The sequence below is a fragment of the Ahaetulla prasina genome, chromosome 2 (genome assembly GCF_028640845.1).
Source record: "Ahaetulla prasina isolate Xishuangbanna chromosome 2, ASM2864084v1, whole genome shotgun sequence".
NCBI classification, from domain to species: Eukaryota; Metazoa; Chordata; class Lepidosauria; order Squamata; family Colubridae; genus Ahaetulla; species Ahaetulla prasina.
Genome location: NC_080540.1, coordinates 188,838,328 through 188,862,261, shown reverse-complemented (window position 1 = coordinate 188,862,261; position 23,934 = coordinate 188,838,328). Strand labels below are relative to the sequence as shown.

The 23,934-nt window shown below is 37.0% G+C and overlaps 1 protein-coding gene across 7 annotated transcripts in view; it reads right to left on the bottom strand.

Annotated features, from left to right (window-relative positions):
- Window positions 1-432: 432 nt before the first annotated feature.
- CHD1L (chromodomain helicase DNA binding protein 1 like) overlaps window positions 433-23,934 on the bottom strand; it is a 73,345-nt gene continuing 49,843 nt past the window's right edge. For 3 of the 7 annotated variants that reach the window (XM_058165842.1, XM_058165843.1, XM_058165845.1), the window contains exons 14-22: window positions 23,143-23,308; window positions 21,191-21,336; window positions 20,585-20,748; window positions 20,115-20,317; window positions 17,587-17,685; window positions 17,173-17,243; window positions 16,581-16,695; window positions 3,190-3,298; window positions 438-1,892 (exon numbers count right to left, since the gene is read on the bottom strand). In XM_058165842.1, coding sequence (XP_058021825.1) covers window positions 1,823-1,892; window positions 3,190-3,298; window positions 16,581-16,695; window positions 17,173-17,243; window positions 17,587-17,685; window positions 20,115-20,317; window positions 20,585-20,748; window positions 21,191-21,336; window positions 23,143-23,308 — 1,143 coding nt within the window. In that variant the 3' untranslated portion in view covers window positions 438-1,822. Of the gene's footprint in view, window positions 1,893-3,189; window positions 3,299-13,079; window positions 13,255-16,580; window positions 16,696-17,172; window positions 17,244-17,586; window positions 17,686-20,114; window positions 20,318-20,584; window positions 20,749-21,190; window positions 21,337-23,142; window positions 23,309-23,934 lie in introns of those variants that run through there. The other 4 variants (XM_058165840.1, XM_058165839.1, XR_009153089.1 and 1 more) reach the window with 3 other exon arrangements.

Below are 23,934 nucleotides of genomic sequence, written 5' to 3'. Positions count from 1 at the left end.
AGAAAGGAATAACTCTTAAAAAGGAGAGGGCAGTTTATTTTTTAAGATGTCAAAACACTGATAAGGACAAAGAGGAAGATCTGCCAGAAGAGATGAAAGAATTATTGGTGGCTGCCCTTGAGACTGGAAAGTAGACTTGGAGGCAGATGAAATACTTAAAATTAAATATGAGTGATGTAAGGAGACATAAAGTCCCAGGGGAGGAACATGTGAGATTTATTAAAAAGTCAATAAGAGTCAAAATACTAAAAAGGGCAAGAGATGATAGATAGATAACAGAATACGTCTTAATGTGGATTTGTTTTATTAATGGTTAGAAAATAGAAGTAGAAATTAGAAATTGGGAAAATACTACCATATATACTGCTACATAATACAAAACATTATTATTATTATGTATACATAAATATTAGAAGTTGAAAGATTATTACTATGTATGTGTAAATAGTATCATTAGTAATATTATGTATAAAGTAAATTGACCCGGACAATACACTGTTCACCAAGCACCTATGGATATTAAAGAAAAAGTATAAATATTTTTTTTAAAAAAAAGATGTATTTCCCAAGGTAAAATAAAAAATAAAAAAATAAACTCATACTTTCTAAATAGATATCTGGATTCATGTGGAATAATTAAAACCTTCGCTATTAGTGCTTTCTTCAGTGAATAGATGAATAAGCTACTGCTTAGTAATTTTGGATGCAAACAAAATGGATCACCATTTATTGTTTTTTTGCTGTGTGTAAAAATCCACATAATTGGCATCATTTAACTGGTAGGTGCTTATGAATATTGAAACAGCTGTGGGTCCACAGCATTTTAATTAGCCTTCAGAAAGAATAATGCTTGTAAACTACAACACTGTCATTCCTAATACAGTTGTAATCTATGACAATGTATATCAGTGGCAGTCAACCTGGTCCCTACCGCCCACTAGTGGGCGTTCCAGCTTTCATGGTGGGTGGTAGGGGTTTTGTCCGATACTGAAGCACTTTCCTGTTTTTTAATTTAATTGCCTTTTTAAAAAAATTTCATAGCATTATTTAAAAACATTTTCATTAGGTTTTCATAAAATTCCCCATGACAATTTAAATTTCTGAAAATATACTATTTGTATCACCCGTGCATAAGTTTAGTTCACGTTACGTAAGTGAAACTAAATGGCGCTATAGTGTGACCGTGAACAAGAGCCCCGTCCCAGAATAGCTCGCATATCTGCCCCAACACCCAGCTGTAACCGACAAGCAGAGCTGGTATCCGGCGCCCACCCCCCCCCAAACCCAATCCACGATGCAGGAGAGGAATGCAGATGAAGATACATGGCGCATTACTGTGAAATCGGTGGGCGGTTAGAAAATTTTACTACTAACAGAGATACAAAAGTGGGCAGTAGGTATAAAAAGGTTGACTACCCTGATGTATATTGTTTATTTAAAATACTTTAAATATATACTCTTCATTTCAAATGAGCTAGACCTTTAAAAATCCCTGAAGTAACAGTCACACACACACTTGAACAGTAAACTTAAAGCTCCAGCAAATCACCCAAATACTAATTCTACATTGGTTTCAGATAATTCTTTTATTGTGCAATCACTCTTTTTATCAAATTTCACTTAACTCTTCATTTTTTCAGATTATCTCTGTAGCTTTGGATATTTTTTCTAAAGCATAATTTTCCCCATTAATATAGAAAGTACCCAGAACTATAAAATACAATTCTAATGAAAAACAAAATTTAAGAAAACTAATAAAAGTGAATATTTAATTCAGTTTATCCACTGAAAATGTCAGTTTCTGCTTAATAGCTGAAAAACTTTAAGATTGTAGTATTGCTGTTGTGGATTCTTTTGAAGATGATGATGCTTTAATTCTTGGAAAGTAGTATCTGAAGAACATAGTTAAGGAATAGTTAAGGATATTATCAGCTTAACTCCATCAGTAAATTGCTCTCTTATATCCTATGCCTGTCACAGAGCTAATTTGAAAATAAGCTTAATTTAATAATGATATTTTTTGTTACTGTTGCAAATATTAGAACAGGGAAGGATCCCAAAATCTTCATTAGAGTTTGTTCTTAGCAAAGGTTATGAAAAGGCCATGTTAAATAAAAAAATAAAGAATCAAGTGATTTTGGGAGGGAGAACTTATATGTCATGTTTTTGCATCCAAGAAAAGAAATATCTTTCTGGAATGCTTTTGGGAATGCCTCAACTAGGTAATATCACATAGTGTTGCTATTCCCAGACTGATGAATACTTCCACGTTCAATGTGTATGGTAGCCATGTAGCAATTTGAGTTTTTAAAGTATAATTTTTGTTATACGCTGCATTATTTTGCCTCAATGTTTGCCGTCACAAGGAAAACAGGAGAAAAAATCAAACCAGACAAGTCTTCTGTGAATACATTTGCTCAATTGTAATTAACATTTATAGGATGACTTCAAAAGCCTTTCCTTCACACTAATTAAAAGAATCTGAACACACTCTTTTCTGGAACTGCAAGCTGAAATACATTTTTGCATGAAAAAATGTCTAACCTAAAAGGGAAGGGAACCATTTTGGATTGTCTATATCAGTGTTGGCGAACCAATGGCACGCGTGTTGGAAGCGGCATGCAAAACCGTCCCGAGACAAATGTGTGCCCTCACAGGCTCATCGCGTTCCTCTGGTCAAATGTGCGCTGGTCAGCTGGCCATTGTGCGTGCACGGTGCCTATAAACTGTGCATGCGCGAGGCGGCACGCATGCTGGAGGTTCATCATCACACATGTGCGAGGTGGCACGCGTGCCGGAGCACTTCCAGGGTCGCCAGCACCGTGTGCGTGACAACCAGCTGGCCGGTGCGCGCTTGACCACAGGAACACAATGGGAGCCGGCGAGGGTGTGCATTTGTCTCGGGATGGTTTTGCGTGCCACTTCCGGCATATGGGCTTCATGCGAGAACGCGGAAGTTCGCCAATGCTGGTCTATATCATCAAAATACCCAGTTGTTCATGTCTCAACAAATGTCTCATGTCTTCACTCATCAGTTCTGTTAATTCAATAAACATCATTGTCTGGTTTCCTTAGCCTGTTGAATAAGTAAAAGCAATTCATTGTAGTGTGGTTCTTGGAAAGTCTTAATTCACTGTGAAATACAGATAACAATAGTTATTTTGAGCAGTATAAGACATGTAAGGATACATAAATGTGGGAATTCCTCTGGATCCCAAGTATTTGCGAATGAGGCGTTCTGTTCCATACCAATTAAAGCATTTGGTTGAATATCCAATGCGAGGAAGATGAATGCTTGCTGAGGTAAAGAATAAAGAGAGAAAATATCTGATATGCTACATCTGATATGTAGAAGGAAAAAACTAGGAAGTTATAAACAAAATGATATCTTACATTATTTTCATACAAAGACAACATTTGGAAGCTAATTTTGTTGCAATGTATACTGTAACGGGGCTAATATTCATTTTAAATCTATTTCAGTGTGAATAGTAGCAAAACTTTAGACATTTCCTCCTTGTTATCTTTTCCAACTAAATAGTCAGTAAAAACGAAGTTGTGGTAACATGTAAGTAACACTTCAGATTTCCCGGGTGAAATTTAACACAAAAATGATTAAATTTCAGCAGTATAATTATGACCTGTTCTTCAGTGGTGCTTGTGCTCTTAAGAATGGAAATGGGAAGAGTTTGAAATTGTCAGATCACCCTATCCTTAAAAACAACAATAAATTGGGCAAGAGTCTTCTCTTCCAACATTGGGCAAGAGTCTTCTCTTCTTCTGAAATCTTCCTAGATCTTCTTGGATCTTTTTTCATTTAAAATGTTAACCACTATCCCCAGTTTTGTGCCATCTACAGGCTGTAAACATCCCATCAACTGCCTCATCAAAGATAGCATGGGGCTCAAGGCAAACTCTATGGCACTCCACACAATATTTGCCTAATAAATACTCTATGGGTGCCAATTGTGAATCCATCCGACAATAATACCATCTAGTCCTTGTAATATTCCGCAGCTTAGAATCATAGAGGGTTAGGTCTGGAAAGAACCTCTGAAGTCCAAGGCAGGAGACCTTATACCATCCCAGACAAATGATTGACCAATCTTTTCTTGAAAACCACCAGCAATGGAGCATCCACAAGTCTAGGAGGTAAGCTGTTCCACTGATTAACTGCTCTCACTCTCAGGACATTTCTCTTCAGTTCCAGGTAGGATCTCTTTTTAACCAGCTTACACCTGTTGCTTCTTGTTCTGCCCTTAGAAGCTTTGGAGACTAAATCAACCTCCTCTTCTCTGTGAATGCCCCTCAAGTACTGGAAAACTGCTATCAAGTCACCTAACTATTTAGCATTGGTGGACTCATGAAGATATAAAAATGGAGATGCCAGAGAATATAACTTCTTCTCTGAAAGACACAAATCTTTTTCAAGGATTGATATTATTATGGATATCTAAAAATCTTGCAAATAAAATTTTGAAAGTGGACACTCTGCCTAAATTTTTCTCAGACCATAACTCAGTGCTTTTGGTTTTAAGAGGAAAGATATCGAGTTTCAGATGGAGACTAAATGAAGCTATATTGTAAAAAGAAGGATTGTAAAAAGAGTGTAAAAAGAAATTGCAGGAATACCTTGAGAATAAGGGCTAAAGTCACTTGGAGGGGTGACGAAGAAAGGAGGGACACCTCACAAACATTTGGAATTATCATTGGCATTAAAGTGCTGACTATGTCGCTGATGAAGACAAGAGAAAACCTGTTGTCTGATAACAGCACAAAGAGGTGAAAGAAGGAAAACTAAAAGAAAAAAGAAAAAAGACTTTTTGGAAAGCTTGAAAGGAGCAAACTGATTGGTGGAGTACTATAAAGGGCAATAGATATTGTCCATCTTGAGGAATAATTCTGGGACTGAGCAAATAGTTTTAATATTGGCTTTTTGATGATACAGATAACAAAGATTGTGGGACCTTGGTAGATTATTAAGTAAGTTTTGGATTTATTAAAATAAGACAGAATACTTCAACAGGGGAAAATTAAGTAAATTTCAAAAAGAAATGCCACTGATGTTTCAAAGTTGTCTATGAAACTATAAAAAAAACCACAGGGAGATACAGGGTTCGGTGCATAATATAGGCTCAGTGGCTAAGACGCTGAGCTTGTCAATCAGAAAGGTCAGCAGTTTGGCGGTTCAAATCCCTATCGCCGCATAATGGAATGAGCTTCCGTTATTTGCCCTAGCTTCTGCCAATCTAGTAGTTTGAAAGCACGTAAAAAATTCAAGTAGAAAAATAGAGACCACTTCAGTGGGAAGGTAACAGCGCTCCATGCGCCTTCAGCATTTAGTCATGCTGGCCACATGACCATGGAATCATTGTCAGGACAGTGCTGGCTCTTTGGCTTAGAAAAGAAGATGAGCACCGCCCCTTAGAGTTGGGAATGAGTAGCACGGATGTGCGAGGGGAGCATTTACCTTTTACCTTATAGTTGTAAGACTAGAAAATGTCCAGCAAACGACAATGAAAAATGAACAGGAAACCCAGGAAATAGAGGAGAAAATAGAAAAAAACAGAGGAAAGGATAGAACAGATAAAACAACAAATTAATTTAGAAGACAAGGAAAAGGAAGAGATAATTAAAATGAATTAGATCAAGTTGACTATACATTAAGAAACTTAAAAATAAAATTAGATGAGCAGAAAGACATTCCTAAAATGAGGATAAAGACACTGATAGGTATATGAAGATTTGGCAGTGAGAGGCAGAGGCAGTTACAGAGGAAACATTTAGACCAAATATGAATGATACATGGAGATATAAAATTCCAAAGCAGTATGGAAAACATGCTAAAAAATCAATAAGAATTGAAATATTGAAGTGAACAAGACAAGATTGATAGAAACAGAATATCTACCAATTTAAGATTTATGCCAACAAGACTTAGAATAGAGGTAGGAATTAGGAAGAAGGATAATATTAAGTAGATTCTTATATAATGCCTTAAAATTAGTATGTAGAGGAAAGGATCAGAAGGTGAAAGTTGTTATATACTCTTAAACAACAGTATTAAGGTTACTATGGCTATTAATATTGTGTAATAAAATATTGGAAAAATTAAATGATGAAGATTAGATATATGGTGGAGTAAATATTATAATGTTAACAATGTTAATTGTAATATTTATAATGTTATTATAACCATGTGGAAAACATGCCAGAGGAAAAAAAAATTAACAAGAACTGAAATACTAAAATGGAAAAGAAACGAAGGATAGAAATAGAGTATTTACCAATATAAAATTTGTGATATTAAGATATAGGATAGAGATAGAAATTAAAAAGGGGGAAATATTATTATGCATATTTCTATATAATATGTTAAAATCAGTATGTAGATGAAAGGACTAGGAGTTGAAAGATGATTGTATTATGTACAATGTTACTATAATGATGTGAGTATGATTAATATAACTAAGGCTATCAAAATGGTTAATCTCATCATTATTTGGTATCATAATTAATAATAGCCAGATGCCACACTGTTCAAGTATATAAATACTTATATATTTTTTAAAATAAAAAAATGAGGCCAGGCAAAGTTCCAGGCCTAGATGGTCTTACAAGCCAGTACTATAAGTGTTTTGAGGATGAATTCCTTCAATCATTAAAAGATACAATGAATGATATACTACAGGGGGGAAATATACCCCAGACATGGAAAGAAATCAGTATCATGTTGCTCCCAAAGGAGGGTCAAGATGCTACAAAAAAAAATAAAATTATAGACCAATTTCATTACTAAATAAAGACTATAAACTCTTTGCCACTATTCTGACAAAAAGACTATAGAAGATTTTACAAGTGTACAAGATTTTACATGAAGATCAAGCAGGCTTTTCTGCTGAAAAGACAGCTAAGAGATAATGTGAGGACTGTCTTAAATATTATTGAATATTTACAATACCATAATGAGAAACAGGCTGCCTTAAGTTTTTTTTAGATGCAGAGAAGGCCTTTGACAACCTGAATTGGGGCTTTATGTTTAAGGTGCTGGAAGATATTTCCACTTCTCTTCTCTCTGAATACCAATGACTGCATCTCCAACGATCCATCTGTTAAACTACTGAAGTTTGCAGATGACACAACAGTGATTAGTCTCATTCGAGACAATGATGAATCCGCATACAGACGTGAGGTCAAATGACTAGCCTTGTGGTGCGACTGTAACAATCTGGAACTGAACACACTCAAAACCGTAGAAATGGTGGTAGACTTTAGGAGAAACCCTTCCATACTTCCACCTCTCACAATACTTGACAACACAGTATCAACAGTAGAAACCTTCAAATTTTTAGGTTCTATCATATCGCAAGATCTAAAATGGACAATTAACATCAAAAACATCATCAAAAAAGGACAAAAAAGACTGTTCTTTCTGCGCCAACTCAGAAAGCTCAAACTGCCTAAGGAGCTACTGATCCAGTTCTACAGAGGAATTATTGAGTCTGTCATTTGCACCTCTATAACTGTCTGGTTTGGTTCTGCAACTCATCAAGAAAGACACAGACTTCAGAGGATAATTAGAACTGCAGAAAAAATACTTGCTACCATTGAGGACCTGTATACTGCACGAATCAAGAAGAGGGCTGTGAAAATATTTACAGATCCCTCACATCCTGGACATAAACTGTTTCAACTCCTATCATCAAAACAATGCTATAGAGCATTGCACACCAGAACAACTAGACACAAGAACAGTTTTTTCCTGAAGGCCATCACTCTGCTAAACAAATAATTCCATCAACACTGTCAAACTATTTACTAAATCTACACTACTATTAATCTTCTCATTGTTTTCATCATCAATCTCTTTCCACTTATGACTGTATGACTGTAACTTTTTGTTGCTATCATTAAGGGTTAAATTGCAACCTATGACCATCATTTGTGTTGTAAATGTTGTACTTTGATGAAGGTATTTTTTCTTTTTCTTTTATGTACACTGAGAGCATATGCACCAAAACAAATTCCTTGTGTGTCCAATCACACTTGGCCAATAAATTCTATTCTTTTTAAAAAATAGACTTTGGAGTAAATTTTATTCAAGGAATTAAAGCGATCTACACATCACAGAATGCAAAAATCATCATAAATGGTGATTTAATCTTGATTTAACATTTAACCTATGACCATCATTTGTGCTGTAAATGTTGTACCTTTGATGAAGGTATTTTTTTCTTTGTTTTTGTTTTTCTTAGAGCATATGCACCAAAACAAATTCCTTGTGTGTCCAATCACACTTGGCCAATAAAAATTCTGTTCTTTAACTAATTCATGTAAAATTCAAGACAAGGAGACCCTTTGTCCCTGCTGCTCTTTATTTTGGTTTTGGAAGTTTTGAATAGAGATATTAGACAGGATGACAAAATAAGCAGTATAAATATTAAAGAAGTTTATAACTTGAGAGCCTTTGCTGATGATTTGGTTATATTTCTACAAGATCCAAAAAATAATATAGTTTGTCATGTACCACTGAATCCAAAGGCTTTACAGAAGTCTATGTAAATTGCATCTATTGCTTTGCCCTGATCGAGATTTGTAGTCCATATGTTTTTGCAGTGGAGAAGTTGTAGATTACAGGATAATTTTTTTCTGAAACCAAATTGTTTATTAGAGAGTAGGTGGTTTGTTTCTAGGTGGAGGGTAATGGATTTGTTAATGATTGATTCCATGACTTTGCAGGTGACACAGCATAAAGAGATTGGTCTGCAATTTTCAACTAGGCTGGGGTCTCCCTTTTTGAAGATAGGGATGACCATAGGTTGGGTAGGGAGCTGGTCAGGAAAGATTTTTCAAAGATTATGCTTAGGGGTTCTGCTATAGCAGTGGAATGCTTTTTTAAGAAGTATGCATGTAGTCCATCAGGTCCGATAGATAGAAATGGTTTTAGTCTGCGTAGTGCCTTTTCAACATTATCTTCTGTGAAATCTATTTGTGTTAGATTGTTGTAGTTATTTGTGGTACAACTAGGGAATGTTGGGCATGAGCCATCGCTGTTTATAAAGACTGAGCCAAAGAATGTGTTGAAGAGGTTTGCTTTAACTGCTTTACCATTGCATTCTTTACCGTTAGGTCCTTTAAGGGGTGGGATGGATCTTAAGTCTTTAAGTTAATAAGAGGTAGGTTGAGGTCACCCAGAAAGATGAGAGGGTATGGGCAAGAGGCTGCCCACGTTATTAGTGAAGTTAACTTGTTCGCTTGAGCGATATCGTAGTCAGGGGCTCTGTAAGATAGTAAGAAGCGAAGTGTAGTGTTTAAGGACAGTTCACAGATGATAGTTTCTGGAAGAGTGAATTCATGTGCAACTTGAATATTTTTTAGGTTTAGTGACTTTTTGTAGACGTTAGCTACTTCACCCCCTCTGCGGGTTTCGTGATCAGACCGGTAAATGTGATAGTCTCTTACTGTGATAATGGAGTTATGGAGGGATGCGTTTAGCCATGTTTCACAGACAAATATGTTATCAAATGTAGCAGTATTTAATAAGAGGAGGAGTTCGGGCATTTTGTTTATGATGCTTCTTGCATTTATTAGTTTGCATTTGAGGTCAGTAGTGGTTGGTATTGAGGAAGTAAGGGGCGTGCGTACCTAGTTTTGAATGATGGTTGGCTATTTTGGAGGATGGATGGTTGGATGTTTTGAGTGATGGAGGATTGGATTGTGAGTCTTACTTTTTATGCAGTCAGCACGGTAGTTGATGTATAGATTTGTGTCAGCTTGGTCTTGGGGTCTTTTGAGTTCTGCTTGGAGTTCACGGGAGCAGATCCATTGTAGTAAGGATAGGTCAGGCCGTGATCAAAGTTTGCTGTGATTGTGGTTGGATCTGGCAATTGAATTTATAGTGTAGATGAACTTTTGTTTGATGGCCTCATTTTTACAAATGAGAATTGTGGAGCCATTCTTCTTATATTCTGGGCCATCTCTGGAGACTTCAATGATTTCGTTGGGGGAGATGGTTGGTGTGATTGTACTATGACATGGTCACTCTCTCTCAAATTCCTAGAACTTCTACCCCTTCTGTCATTTCATTCCTATTAGCAAGAATTATGTCCAGTGTAGCTGACCCTCCAGTTCTTTTTCCTATCTTTTGGGTAAGAAAATTGTCAGCTAAGCAGGAGCCTATTCGATCTCCCACTTGCTACACTTAGTCTCCCAATTTATTTCAGGGTATTTAAAGGACTAAAACAATGTGTTTCCTGCACACTTTCTTGCAAAATGTTCATCTATTTCCTCTGCCTGGTTGGGTGGCCTGTAGTATATACCTACAGCAATGCCATTTCTTTTTCCTCTAATATTCACCAAAATGCAGTCCTTGGTACTGTGTATTTCTGTAGAGATGTAGGTGTCCTTATACACAATGCAATTCCCCCTTCTCTTTTATTGTATCTATATCTTTTGAACAATTTATATCCTTCAGTCATAGGTTCCATCTCATCAAGTTTCAGTAATAGCAATAATATCGTACCAGCCTTCATGTACTAGGACTTCAAGTTCTCCATGTTTGTTCTCCAATCTCTGAGCATTAGAGTAGAGGTATATCTAAGCTCATTATGGCTAACATTATGTTCTTATGTATACTGTTTTATACCCAAGTTCCCCTTCCTTCTCATCATAGAATAGAATAGAATTTTTTTTATTGGCCAAGTGTGATTGGACACACAAGGAATTTGTCTTGGTGCATATGCTCTCCGTGTACATAAAATAAAAGATATGTTCATCAAGGTACAACATTTACAACACAATTGATGATCAATATATCAATATAAATCATAAGGATTGCCAGCAACAAGTTATAGTCATACAGTCATAAGTGGAAAGAGATTGGTGATGGGAACTATGAAACGATTAATAGTAGTGCAGATTCAGTAAATAGTCTGACAGTGTTGAGGGAATTATTTGTTTAGCAGAGTGATGGCCTTCGGGGAAAAACTGTTCTTGTGTCTAGTTGTTCTGGTGTGCAGTGCTCTATAGTGTCGTTTTGAGGATAGGAGTTGAAACAGTTTATGTCCAGGATGCGAGGGTTCTGCAAATATTTTCACGGCCCTCTTCTTGATTCGTGCAATATACAGGTCCTCAATGGAAGGCAGGTTGGTAGCAATTATTTTTTCTGCAGTTCTAATTATCCTCTGAAGTCTGTGTTTTTCTTGTTGGGTTGCAGAACGGAACCAGACAGTTATAGAGGTGCAAATGACAGACTCAATAATTCCTCTGTAGAATTGGATCAGCAGCTCCTTGGGCAGTTTGAGCTTACTGAGTTGGCGCAGAAAGAACAGTCTTTGTTGTCCTTTTTTAATGATGTTTTTGATGTTAGCTGTCCATTTGAGATCTTGCGATATGATAGAACCCAGAAATTTGAAGGTTTCTACTGTTGATACTGTGTTGTCAAGTATTGTGAGAGGTGGAAGTATGGAAGGGTTTTTCCTAAAGTCTACCACCATTTCTACGGTTTTGAGTGTGTTCAGTTCCAGATTGTTTTGGTTGCACCACCGCATATAGACGACCTCTCGTCTATATGCGGATTCGTCATTGTCTCGAATGAGACCAATCACTGTTGTGTCATCTGCGAACTTCAGTAGCTTAACAGATGGATCATTGGAGATGCAGTCATTGGTATAGAGAGAAGAGAAGTGGGGAGAGCACACAGCCTTGGGGGGCCCCTATGCTAATTGTACAGGTATTTGATGTGATCTTGCTTAGCTTCACCTGCTGCTTCCTGTTTGTTAGGAAGCTTGTGATCCACTTACAAGTCTGTTCCGGTACCTGTAGCTGGTTTAGCTTAGTTAGAAGAATGTCTGGAATGATGGTATTGAATGCTGAACTAAAGTCTACAAAAAGGACCCTTGCATAGGTCTTTGGAGACTCAAGAAGTTGTAGGATGTAGTGCAGAGCCATATTAACAGCATCATCTGTTGATCTATTTGCTCGGTATGCAAATTGCAAGGGGTCTAACAACGGATCCGTGATGGTTTTCAGGTAGGAAAGCACTAGCCTTTCAAAGGTTTTCATGACTACAGATATTAAAGCAACTGGTCTGTAGTCATTCAGTTCCTTGATGGTGGGCTTCTTCGGCACTGGGATGATGGTAGAGCATTTGAAGCAAGAAGGAACATAACACATCTCTAGTGATTTATTGAAAATATGGGTGAAGATGGGGGCCAGTTGGTCAGCACAGACTTTTAAGCAAGGAGTTATCTTGTCTGGGCCTGGAGCTTTTCCTGGCTTTTGTCTGTGAAATTGCCTTCCTCATTGCCTTCCTCATTGTCTGGTTTTTTGTGTTGTGGTTTATGTTTGGGGTTTGGTCTTAAAGACTGGTCACTCTCCACTTCCATTTTTAGTTTAAAACCTTTTTGATGTGGTGAGGCAGTTGTTTTCCACATATTTTTCCCAGTGTTTGTGAGGTACAGCCTGTCTCTTGCCAGAAGCACTTCCTGTAGATATGGTAAACCATGGTCTAAAACAGGGGTCCTCTGACCCACACAAAAAGACCCCAAAGGGGAAGTCTCTCTGTAGCAAAACAAGCGTTCACTGCATGTATCCAGCCCAGGGGCCGTAGTTTGAGGACCCCTGATTTAGTGCAATATAAAAAATGCAAATAATTTTTCTGTGGAACACCAAAATTTTCTCAGACCACCGGTGGTCCATGGACCACTAGTTGGTGACTGCTGGTCTAAAAAATCTGAAGTTCTTTCAATGGCATCATCCCTTGAACCAGCAGTTTACTTCTAAAATTGTCCATTGCTGCATTCGGTGTTGACAGTTGGCAGTATGGAAGAGAAGGCTATTGTGTCCTGAATTGTTCTGCTTTCCTGCCCAGTTGCTTATGGTCTCTAGATATTATTTTCCTGGTTGTATCATTCATCCCAACATGAAAAAGAAGAAACGGATAATAACCAGAAGGCTTGATTATTTTGGTAAGTTCTCTATCACATCTTTGATCTTAGCTCCAGGGAGACAATTTACCTCCCTCAACAGATTATCAGGTCTATATACTGCTGATTCTGTTCCTCTAAGAAATGAGTCACCTATCATCAACGTAAGTCTTTTTTTCTCCGGGGAAGACTGAGCTTGAAGGGGACTCTTCTGTTTGCATGTTTTCTTCCAGGGGAGATTATGAAATGATTGTTCAGCTTCAGCAGTTCTGGGGACAGTCTTCTTATTTTTTCACCTGTAGCATATAGGATAGCTGTTCTTTTTTCACTAGGATAGAAGTAGTTCCATTAGTTCAATCATAGGTGGAAATAAATTTTGCTTTAGTGCTATAAAGCAATCTTACCCAACATGTTAGATACCATGCAATATCTATCACCCCTGTCAAAATTCAAAATTTTGTATAAAGAGAACTACCGTATATACTCGAGTATAAGCCGATCCGAATATAAGCTGAGGTACCTAATTTTACCACAAAAACTGGGAAAAACTATTGACTCGAGTATAAGCCGAGGGTGGGAAATGAGGCAGCTACTGGTCAATGTAAAAAATAAAGATAGAGCCAAGTAAAATAACATGAATATTTATTTGAACGAAAAACAATAAAAGTGCAAAAGGGGGTCCCCAAAAAGAATATGGTATCAAAAATACAGTATCTTTAAAAGTAACAGCAACCAAGCTAACGAGAGCTAAAATCCCTCAAAACTGGAGTTCTCCTCCTCATCATCTGTTTGTCCAAACAGAGCTTCAGCTACTTCAGCTTCTGTGATGTTATCCGCATATACGTTGTCGTCATCACTGAGTTCACAGTCGTCATCATCACTGCTGTCACTCTCATACAATGCGCTGTCTTCACTGCCATCCATAGCATTACTAATGCCACATTTCTTGAAGGCACGTTGCACCATGTCCTCTGGAATATCTTCCCATGCATCACGAACCCACTGTGCTATTAGTTCTATGTCTGGCTTTCTCAGATTTCCAACTTTTGTCAGACGAGCTTGACCAGATGTCATCCATTCATGCCACATCCTTCGCACACGGTCCTTGAAAGGTTTATTTAAACTGACATCTAGGGGCTGCAATACAGATGTAAGCCCACCTGGAATAACGGCCAAAGTGACTTGAGATGACTTTGCCAATTTTTTTATGTCATCAGATGTGTGGGCTCTGAACATATCCCAAACTAACAGTGATCTTCTAGTCCAGTCCCCACTCCTCAAGCAAGAGATCCTATACTGTTTCAGACAAAGGATTGTCCAGTCTGTTCTTTAAAAACCCTCCAGGAATGAAGTGTCCAATAAGGTTCAAATTGCAAGTACCGGTAGTCCTCAATTTAAGACTGCAATTGAGCCCAAAACGTTGTTTTGTTATTTTCCCTAACGTGTATGTATCCCCTGCCCCCATTTCGTCAGGCTGCCATCAAAGCGAAGCACGGCTGAATATTATTATTATTATTATTATTATTATTATCATTATCATTATCATCATTATCATCATCATCATCATCATCATTATTATTATTATTATTATTATCATTATCATCATCATTATTATTATTATTATTATTATCATTATCATTATTATCATTATCATCATCATCATTATTATTATTATTATCATTATCATCATCATCATCATCATCATTATTATTATTATCATTATCATTATTATCATTATCATCATCATTATTATTATTATTATTATTATTATCATTATTATCATTATCATCATCATCATCATCATCATTATTATCATTATCATTATTATCATTATCATCATCATCATCATTATTATTATTATCATTATCATTATTATCATTATCATCATCATTATTATTATTATTATTATTATTATTATTATCATTATTATTATTATTATTATATGATGATGATGATTTTTTTGCATTGGACAGAGCGAGCTTCAGTTTACCAAACTTTGTATCTTTTAATGAAATGTGTTAGTCTGGAAGGGACTGTTTGAACTCACAAAACACTTGCAACTTTTAGTTCCGTGCTGAGGATTTTTGGAAAGCAGCCCAGCAATATTTATTTATTGCTCGGACTGCTCTTATTTTCACTCCCCCTTTTCTTTTCTTTTCCTTCCTCCTCCTCCTTCTCTGCCTCTCTTCGTCCCCCACCTCCCGGGATCCTTGCGGGTCGAAGGTTCTGCCCTGCCTTACACCAGCCGCCCACCTATGCCAAGGTCTCCTGGCTCTTTCGCTCTCTGTAAGCAGCGGCTTCTCGGCAGCGCCGCCCCTCCCTCCATGGATCGGCTCCTTCCCCAGCACTGAAGGCATCCTTAGGAATACACCTCCACCTCCAGGAAAATAAAAGAGGCAGAGAAGGTAAATCGCCCGCCTGCTCGAAAGGAAGGAGAGGACTCCAATGGAAGAAGGAGAGGAGAATTACCAATAACAAACACAAAGCGCTGGGTTAGAGGTGCCTTGTCATGTACAAGGAGATCAGAGAGGGCAACCACCATGAAACAATAATCAGACTCAAAACGGGCTGCTTATTTGCCATTTGCTCTGGGTAGAACGGGTTTTTAAAAAATTGGTTTGGAGAAGGAAAGCTAATTTGCTGATCTGCGCGAGGGTCGGTTTCTTTTGCCTCCCTTCTTCTTCCTCCTCCTTCTTCCCACCCTAGCTTGCAATGCCCCCATCTCTCCTCCTCCTCCTCCTCCTGCCCCCCTCTCGGATTCGGCGTTCATTTCTTGCCTTTGCGGAGGCGGAGGTGTTGGGGGGGGGAGGGTTTGGGAATAGATTTGGCAGAGGAGATTACCGTAATTTTGCTCACTGTTTACGAGCAAGTCTCGGGTTACAATGTTCACTCGGGGGAGTGAAACGCAAAGTATAGTTAGCCTGAAAAAAAACTGAACCGTGTGACTGGCGGGAGAGAAGGACGGCGCCGGGAGGGGCGGGGGGGAGAAATCGTTTGTTCTTGCCGTATTTCTCCGCTTTCCAAGAGGCTTTTCTTTTTCACCTCTTTCTCCCCACCTCCCCAATTTCCATAGGGGGAAAAAAAAAACCTGGGGAAAACTTGGCAAAAAATAAAATAAAATAAAAAGTACTGAGTGCAAATGTTTTTTTTTTATACTGTAGTTGGAGTTTTCCACGTTTCTTTTCACATTCAAGGCAGCATTCTCCCCATCCTCGCTGCTTTTCCAAAACATGCTTTGAAACCTTTGCATTTTATTGGGATGTATTCGTGACAAACGCCCCCTCCGCCCCCACCGCGGGCAAGAGGAGGACGAGTGAGAGGGGGGCGAAAATGTCGAACGCCCCCTCCGCCGACCACCGCCGCCGCCGCCATCAAAAAGCGGCGGAAGAAAACGCCGGAGGCCAGCCGCCGCCCCAAAACGAGCCGGCCGAGCTGGCAAAGCATGCCGGCAGCATTTGGGCTCGTCCTGCCGGCCCAGCTGTTCCCGAGGGCAAAAAACCCTCTCCCTGGGTCGGCTCTGCAAGGGTAGACTCGAGTATAAGCCGAGGGGGCGTTTTTCAGCACAAAAAACGTGCTGAAAAACTCGGCTTATACTCGAGTATATACGGTATTAGATTTTTTCCGTCTCAAAAGCCTTGCAACAGGCATGCTTACCGTTTCTTTTCTTGGCTTCTTGATAAATTTTCTTTAATCCTTTTTCTAATGCAGGAAGCTTAATTCCAGACAAGTTGTTTGAATGGTCCCGGTGCTGTGCTACAATAAGAGCCAGCTAGAAAGATATTACATTTTGACTAGTGAGCAAATCAAGTACACAGAATGAATTGTCAAAAAAAATAATTCTCGTCCCTTTTTACAAATGCTATGTCTTCTGAACTTTGAACTAATCCTGATAATTTAATTTTTATTTTCCTTTACTGTATGATTATGTAAAAACGGGAAGGAAGCCAAAATTACTATAAATCAAAAACAGAGTAGTTTCCATGCATTTTGCTTAGTAAGATGTAAACTGTTTTACACTTACTCTGCAACTTTTATTGATATTCAGCTATACATTTTAGAGGGTTCCTATCTGCATAGAATACTATTTAGAACTACTTAAAGAAAAAATATATGTTTGTGCAGCTACCAAATCTGTCCTTTCCTTGTAGATCAATGCAGAATATCAACTATATATTTTATTGGGTTCTTATCTGCATGGAATGCAATTTAGAATTATTTAAAGAGAAACATATTGTTATATAGTTACCAAATCTGTTCCTTTATTCCTGGATTCCTTATCATCAATGCAGAATAAAAGAGTTCCTCCTAATGTTAGGTCTACAAAACAATTAACAGGGGTAGAAACATTTAGTCCTATTTAGATTTAAATTGAGAGAAAATTTTCTGAATAGCTGAAGAACTCTAATGAAGAATAAACCATCACATTCTTTTTCTATTAGCATTATTATGGCTTTCCTTAGATAAGGAAGTAACAGGCAAAGAAAAACAGCTCCCTGCAATATTATATATCAACAGGGATTGTGTGCTTCTTTTAAACTCATTCCTGTGTAAAAGACTGGCTGGAATTAATATTTGAATGAGTGGTGGAAACTCAGCCTCTGGGTATCTTGGATTTGCAAAGCTGGGTGTCATCTACTAAAATAATGGAAAGGTGACTTACCTTTCATCTTTCCTGCTAGTTCATATATTTTCTTTGGTTGATCAGAACGATTCCCGAGAGCTGTGAATAAGCCACCTTTTCCCCAGTGGCCAGAATCATCTGAAACAATGAATTGTATGTCAAGACATTTCACTTAAAAGTTCAGGAAAACTATTCATTACTTATTTGAAATAGAGTGGTATTTTCAGAATGGTATTCTTCAGAATTCTCCATGAAGAATACTTTTTATTCTTCATGGAGATTGCAACAACAAATTAACTGTTACAATCCTCATTCCATTCGGAATTCAAAAGATAGGAAACAGAACCATTATACTGGTAAACTGATGCACGGTAATTTAGATTTTTGAGTTGCCTTCTTTTAAATTAGCTTTGATAAGTAAATCCCCAATTCTGGCTCCTTATAGCACAGTAGTTTGCCTACACTAAATGTTATAGCTGATTGAATTTGTGCTCAATATTAAAATATAATTTCTGATTATTTGTTTGCATTTTCCCTCCCATTTTTTTCCTTCTGTATATTTTCTCTAGACTGTGAGAATACTGATTATCTTTTTTTATATAAATTATTCTAGTTTCGGCTGAAAATGGATGATATATCTATATACTACTAAAACTCTGTCTATTTGTGCCCTCCAGATAATTCAAATAATGTATTATGCCACAACAACTGTACACCGCCCTGAGTCCTTCGGGAGAAGGGCGGTATAAAAATTTAATAAAATAAAAATAAATAAATAAAAATAAAATAACAATTTTTGAACTTTAAGAATGTATAAAAAAATTGGGACCCATTACTCCTCTGGAATTGAAATTTCCACAATGGTCAGACCACACTTTTATTCACAAAATTCAGACTGCTGAGCATTCCCGCAATCATAAGATTATGATTTCCAATGCTCCCTGCTCATTTCCCACAAGTAAAGTCAATGGGGAAGCTGGTAGGAAGTCAGAAGTTGCTCTTCCTCCTGGTGCATTATATGGTAACAATTTTTCAATCAAGCTACCTCAAGTCCGCTAACTTAATCATCTACTAATCATCACTCCTGTGGAGTTGAAATTTCAACAATATTCAGTCCAGTAAAGTTCTAGCCATTGCAACATCTCTGCACTCGTATGATATAGATATTCTTCTGACATGATGACGCCATCCAGCATCAGGGTCAAAAAATAGCATCACCCTAATTATGCTATGTGTTAAGGTGTGTGGGGGGGAGGAGGAAATATCTGCACTGCCTTTCTCTCAAAGCATGACTCAATGGGTCGAGGTTGTCCTAATGAATTAAAACAATTAAATATACCATATTTTTTGCTCCATAAGACATACTTCCCCCGAAAAAAAGGTGGATGGTGCCAATCCTTTGGTGAATTAAAACATTTTTTTCCTTGTTTTCTTCCTCTAAACCTAGGTGTGTCTTATGGTCAGGTGCGTGTTATAGGGCAAAAAATACCATAAGTATTTAATTTGATTTTAAAAGTCAAAATACCCTATGCAGTTTACCCATAATTATAGGGCTATACTATAATTTAAGCTCAGCTCAAACTGTGTACTGGCATTCCAAGCATAGTAATAAAAAAATAAAAATAATTGTGGCCATCTCCCACTCTGTCAAGGGGACAATTTTACCTCCTTCTCCTCTCCCAATTCTGCAAACGTAATCTATATCAACCTTTAATTAAGAGGGGGAAATCTGTTAGCTTAAAATGAAAATTAGGTAATATTTCCATAAAGTATTTGTATTTTCATGTTCTGGAATTCTGTCCAGTATTTAAATGGAAGATGTCCACCAAATTCAGTATTCTGCAGTAACCAATGATGTCTAACTAGATCATGCTACCTAGCTGTTTAGAACTTTATTGTAATTAGTAATCCAACTGAATGAGATAAAGTATGACAATGTTATACAACTGCTATGTTTTTGCTGGTGTCCTCTATATTAGGGGTGCCCAACTCCCATGTTGCAGACCAGCACCAGGAACCGAGACCCATAAGTGAGTGAAGCCCCACCTGAGCATGTGTGGGATCCAGGCAGTGCACAATACCATGCCCCCCATCCCCCCCCCAGTCTGCGGGAAAACTGTTCTCCACAGAATTGGTCCCTGGTGTCCAAAATGTGGGAGGAGGGCACTCTAGATGTATGCAATGTTATGACAACTCTCAGAATCTCTAGCTAGCCAAATGCCACAATAATATGAATCTAAGGACTAATGTAACACAACTTCTGAAGAGCAGCAGAATAGAGAAAACTGCTGCAGAGAAATGGCTACTGTATAAATTTCACCTTTTACTTCAAGCTAAAATACTATTAAAGAGATTTCCAAATATTTAGACCTCTTTTCCTTTCAGTTAGGAATAGAGGAAAATTATGATAGTTTCCACATGCAAATATATCTCTCAATAAAGCAAATTATAAATAAAAATATGTTTGTGGAGCTATACTTGCAAAAACATTCAATTAATCCACTGAATTAATTAATTAACACAATGCACAAAATATAGGCTTTTAACCTAAAGGTTACTTAACTTACCTACACAGTGAACAATTATGGCATCCTCATCTCCTACTATGGGATGGGTAACATCACCCATAATATACTTTATAGATGTCTGCTCAGAGTCTGTATATTCTAAATCCAATAGACTTTTTTCTTCTTCTTTGTCTTCTTCTTCACTGCTTTCTTCTGACTCAAGGCAGCAAGACTGATAGTGATTAGCTTCCCACAAGGCTATCCTGAATTAAATGAAAAAAAAAATCCCTTTATAAATAATGCAGAGTTTATTTTATTGTAACCTTAAAACATTAGCTGAGTTTCAATCCTGCTTCAGCACCATTGAAACAGTAGTATGGAAGCAGCCTATATTCTACAGAGATTCTAGACCAACCGAGTACAGAGAAATGAATGGCTTCTAGTAACAGTATGCTAATTTTCAAATGCTCTTTCACTGAAGCCTTGAACAGGATCAAGGGCTGAGGGAGCAAAGCATGCAAAAAACTTACTTTTTCTGCAGTTCAGTCTCTGCCGCCTTCTGTCTCTTTTCTTCTCTGAGCCTTGCCCTCTTTGCTGCTGCTTCCTGCAATTTTTTCTGCTGAACTCCCAGCTCTTCTGGGCTCAGTTTACGCCTTTTTTTACTAGGTCCCATATCAGCGGTCATTAGAAGAACCTAGAAAAATAATCTATGGGATATAATCTTTTTTTTTATCTCAGAATTGCTTTTATATTCCCCTTCATCCAATACCATCAGAGGTCAACTTCCCAGGGACTTTTTCAAAACAACAAGAACACACCACTGCATTGATCAACATAAGACTTTCCAGATTATTTGGCCTGAAAATTCATCTGAATATTTATAAATTGCTACCCAGTATCTAAATTTGTTGAGATTTTAAAATTCTGGTTGACTAGAAATTGATGGATAGAGTATCCATAGAAACTGGAGAATAAATCCAGTCAAACAGGATAAAGCTTAATCTAAAGGGCATACTATGGAAGTTGACAGTAGAAATAATTTTTCCATACTACTTCCCATTATGTTTGTATATAAACTTCAAATAAGTTTTTTCTGGTACACTAATCAAAGTATCAAAATGTCACATTATTCTTACATTTTCTTTATTTCGGAGAATTCTTCCTCCTTGACTGAGATCTTTAAGGAGAGCTTTCTGATGTTCTAGCAAATGATCATATGCCTTCTTGTCCCCTTGGCAAGTTTCCTTGGAATAGTCTTTGCCCTCAAATATGTACATGTGGCCTTAAAAACAAAATGAACCACCAATCATGTGACATACATTTTAACTTTAAGATTACAACATTGTAATACTTCTTACAGTGACCCTCGTTTGAGAAGTTATCCCTTCATGATCTTAGCATCCTATGGAGAAAAAAAATACTGCTGGACTTTAATTCACCACCTATATTAAACAGGAAATCTATACCATCACCAACCTGAAAAAAATAATAATAAAAATTTAATGAGAGACATTTGTAAGAAAGAAATTTATTCTTCAGTGTCCTATATTAACTCTTTTCTATTCAGCTTTTTTATTTGTAAGGCAAAGAAATGTACTGTAAGAAATTCCTGAGTGAGAAATTCTATGGTATTAGATCAGAGGAACTATTTTCTATCTACAATATTCTTTTGCTGTTTCATGCTCAAGCCAAGTTATTATTTTTAAATGTTTTGCCATTTAAGAATTCCCCAGTTATCAATAAATGTAACATCCTTATCTATCCAATCAAATTTTGATATACTTGAATAAATCCATAAATCAGAAGAAAATTTAGATACAAATTGTAAAAATTCAATAAAAATACAAAGAAGTAACAATCGCCTTCTAACTTTATTTCCATACTCAGCGCAAGCAGTTAATTGTATCTTCTAGTTGTACAGTAGGAGTGACAGGGCAGCCTACATATTTTCTTTGTTTTTGTATCTGCCCTTTTTTGTAGGGTGGAAGGGGCGAAATAAGCTTTTATATTATAGGGTTTTTTTAAAAGATAAGACATTTGAACCACCAGCTCACTTCAAATACAAGCATTATTTGTTTTAGCATCCCCTGTTTCACCTATGAGTTAATGGTAGTGTACATAGTATTTCCACTTCCAATTTTCTTCAGTATAATCACATGTAGTGTGATGGGCTGGCCACAAATCCATCAACCAGGTGTGGCTAAGAGTGAGATCAGGTCTCCTTGACCCCCAGATCAACACTTTAACCACTATACTAATTTCTTCTATATACATCAAATGTTAGAAACTCCATGGATTTAATCCTCTATGCTAAGATATAATATTGCTTGCTATATTTAATGCCATGTGCAAACCCCACTAGTATTATTTATAAAGCAGAATTTCTTATAAACAGTTTTAAAGTCAGGAGTAGCATTTAGTTAAAGTGGCCTGAGAAGTGCCATACTCTGAAAAGTAGATTTTGTAAAGATATTTACTAAGATTGATTTAAACTGATTTAAACAAATATGTTTCCTCTCCATGTACTTAATGATATATCCTTCCTTGTATTTCATAAAAAATACTTAGCATCAATGTCAGCGGCAGCCCAAGGCATTCAGAGGCTGTGTATAATTCAGAGGTCTCAGGCTCCATGTAACTAGCTTGGTCTAGTAGTTAAGGCATCAGGCTAGAAAGGACACCAGGACTGTATGTCCCACCTTCGCCATCAAAGCCAATTGGATGACTTTGGGCCAGTCATTCTCTCAACTCAGCCCATCTCACGGGGTTGTCATTAGAGAGAAAATACGAGGAGGGAGGTGTGTTGGATATATTCACCACCCTGAGTTACTTGTAAAAATAATAAAGGTGAGAAACAAATAAATAAATGAATAAATAATGAGTAAAGCAGACCACCAGAGTTTATTCAGCAAAACATAATGCCAACCGTGGTTTAGCACAATGTGCATGTTCAAAAGATACTTTGGCAAAGAGAATAAAAAAATATGAACAGCATATGCATAAGTAATGTTAATGTTAAAAAATAAATTTGAGTTTCAAGTGAGGAGTCTGATTTCTATTGTATTTTATGTTAGATTCATCAACTTACTTTCCAAAGTATGCTCTTCATTTATTTCTGTGATTGATTGCACTGGATCCGTGGACCATATTCCTCCCTTGGTTTCCCCAAGGATAGTTCTCAAGTCTATATCACAGACAGTACTCTTTTCTGATGACAACAATTTGTCCAAACCAAACTTCAGGATTTCATTTAGCTTTTTTAAAAAAGAGAATATAATAGTGGCATTTAAAAGATCTTACTCCTACTTCACTATTTCTTTTAGAAAGTTGATCCAGACCAGTGTTTCTTAAAGTGTGGCCTGAGCACCCCTAGAGATCTCCTAAGACCCCCTCAAGAGTTCATGAAATTATTTGCCAGTTTATGTTGACAAATAATACATTAACACCCTTTCAAACAATTGTGAGAAGTGGTAGTGGCAGCAGTACATCAATTTTAATTTTTAATATGGTAAAGACTAATAAATACAACCCATACAAAAGCTATTTTCCAGTCCTCCATAATTCCATAAAAGTAGAAAGGAGTCCTAAGAGAAAAAAGTTTAAGAAACACTGTTATAGAGTAAATCAAAGCATTCCTTATTATATTACTATACTGTAATATACTGTGGGACATCATGTTTATTTAACAACAAACTGGAATATAAATATAAATATGCTGGAGAAAACACTTAGGAAGAAAGGACATGTCAGGATGAAGATGACTTGTCCTTATAGCAAATTAAGTAAGGATTCTGCTGACAGGGATGGAAATTAACTTGTTTGTGATGCAGATGAAATGATAATCAAGAATGGCAACTTTAGATTAAGAAATGGAAGGTTA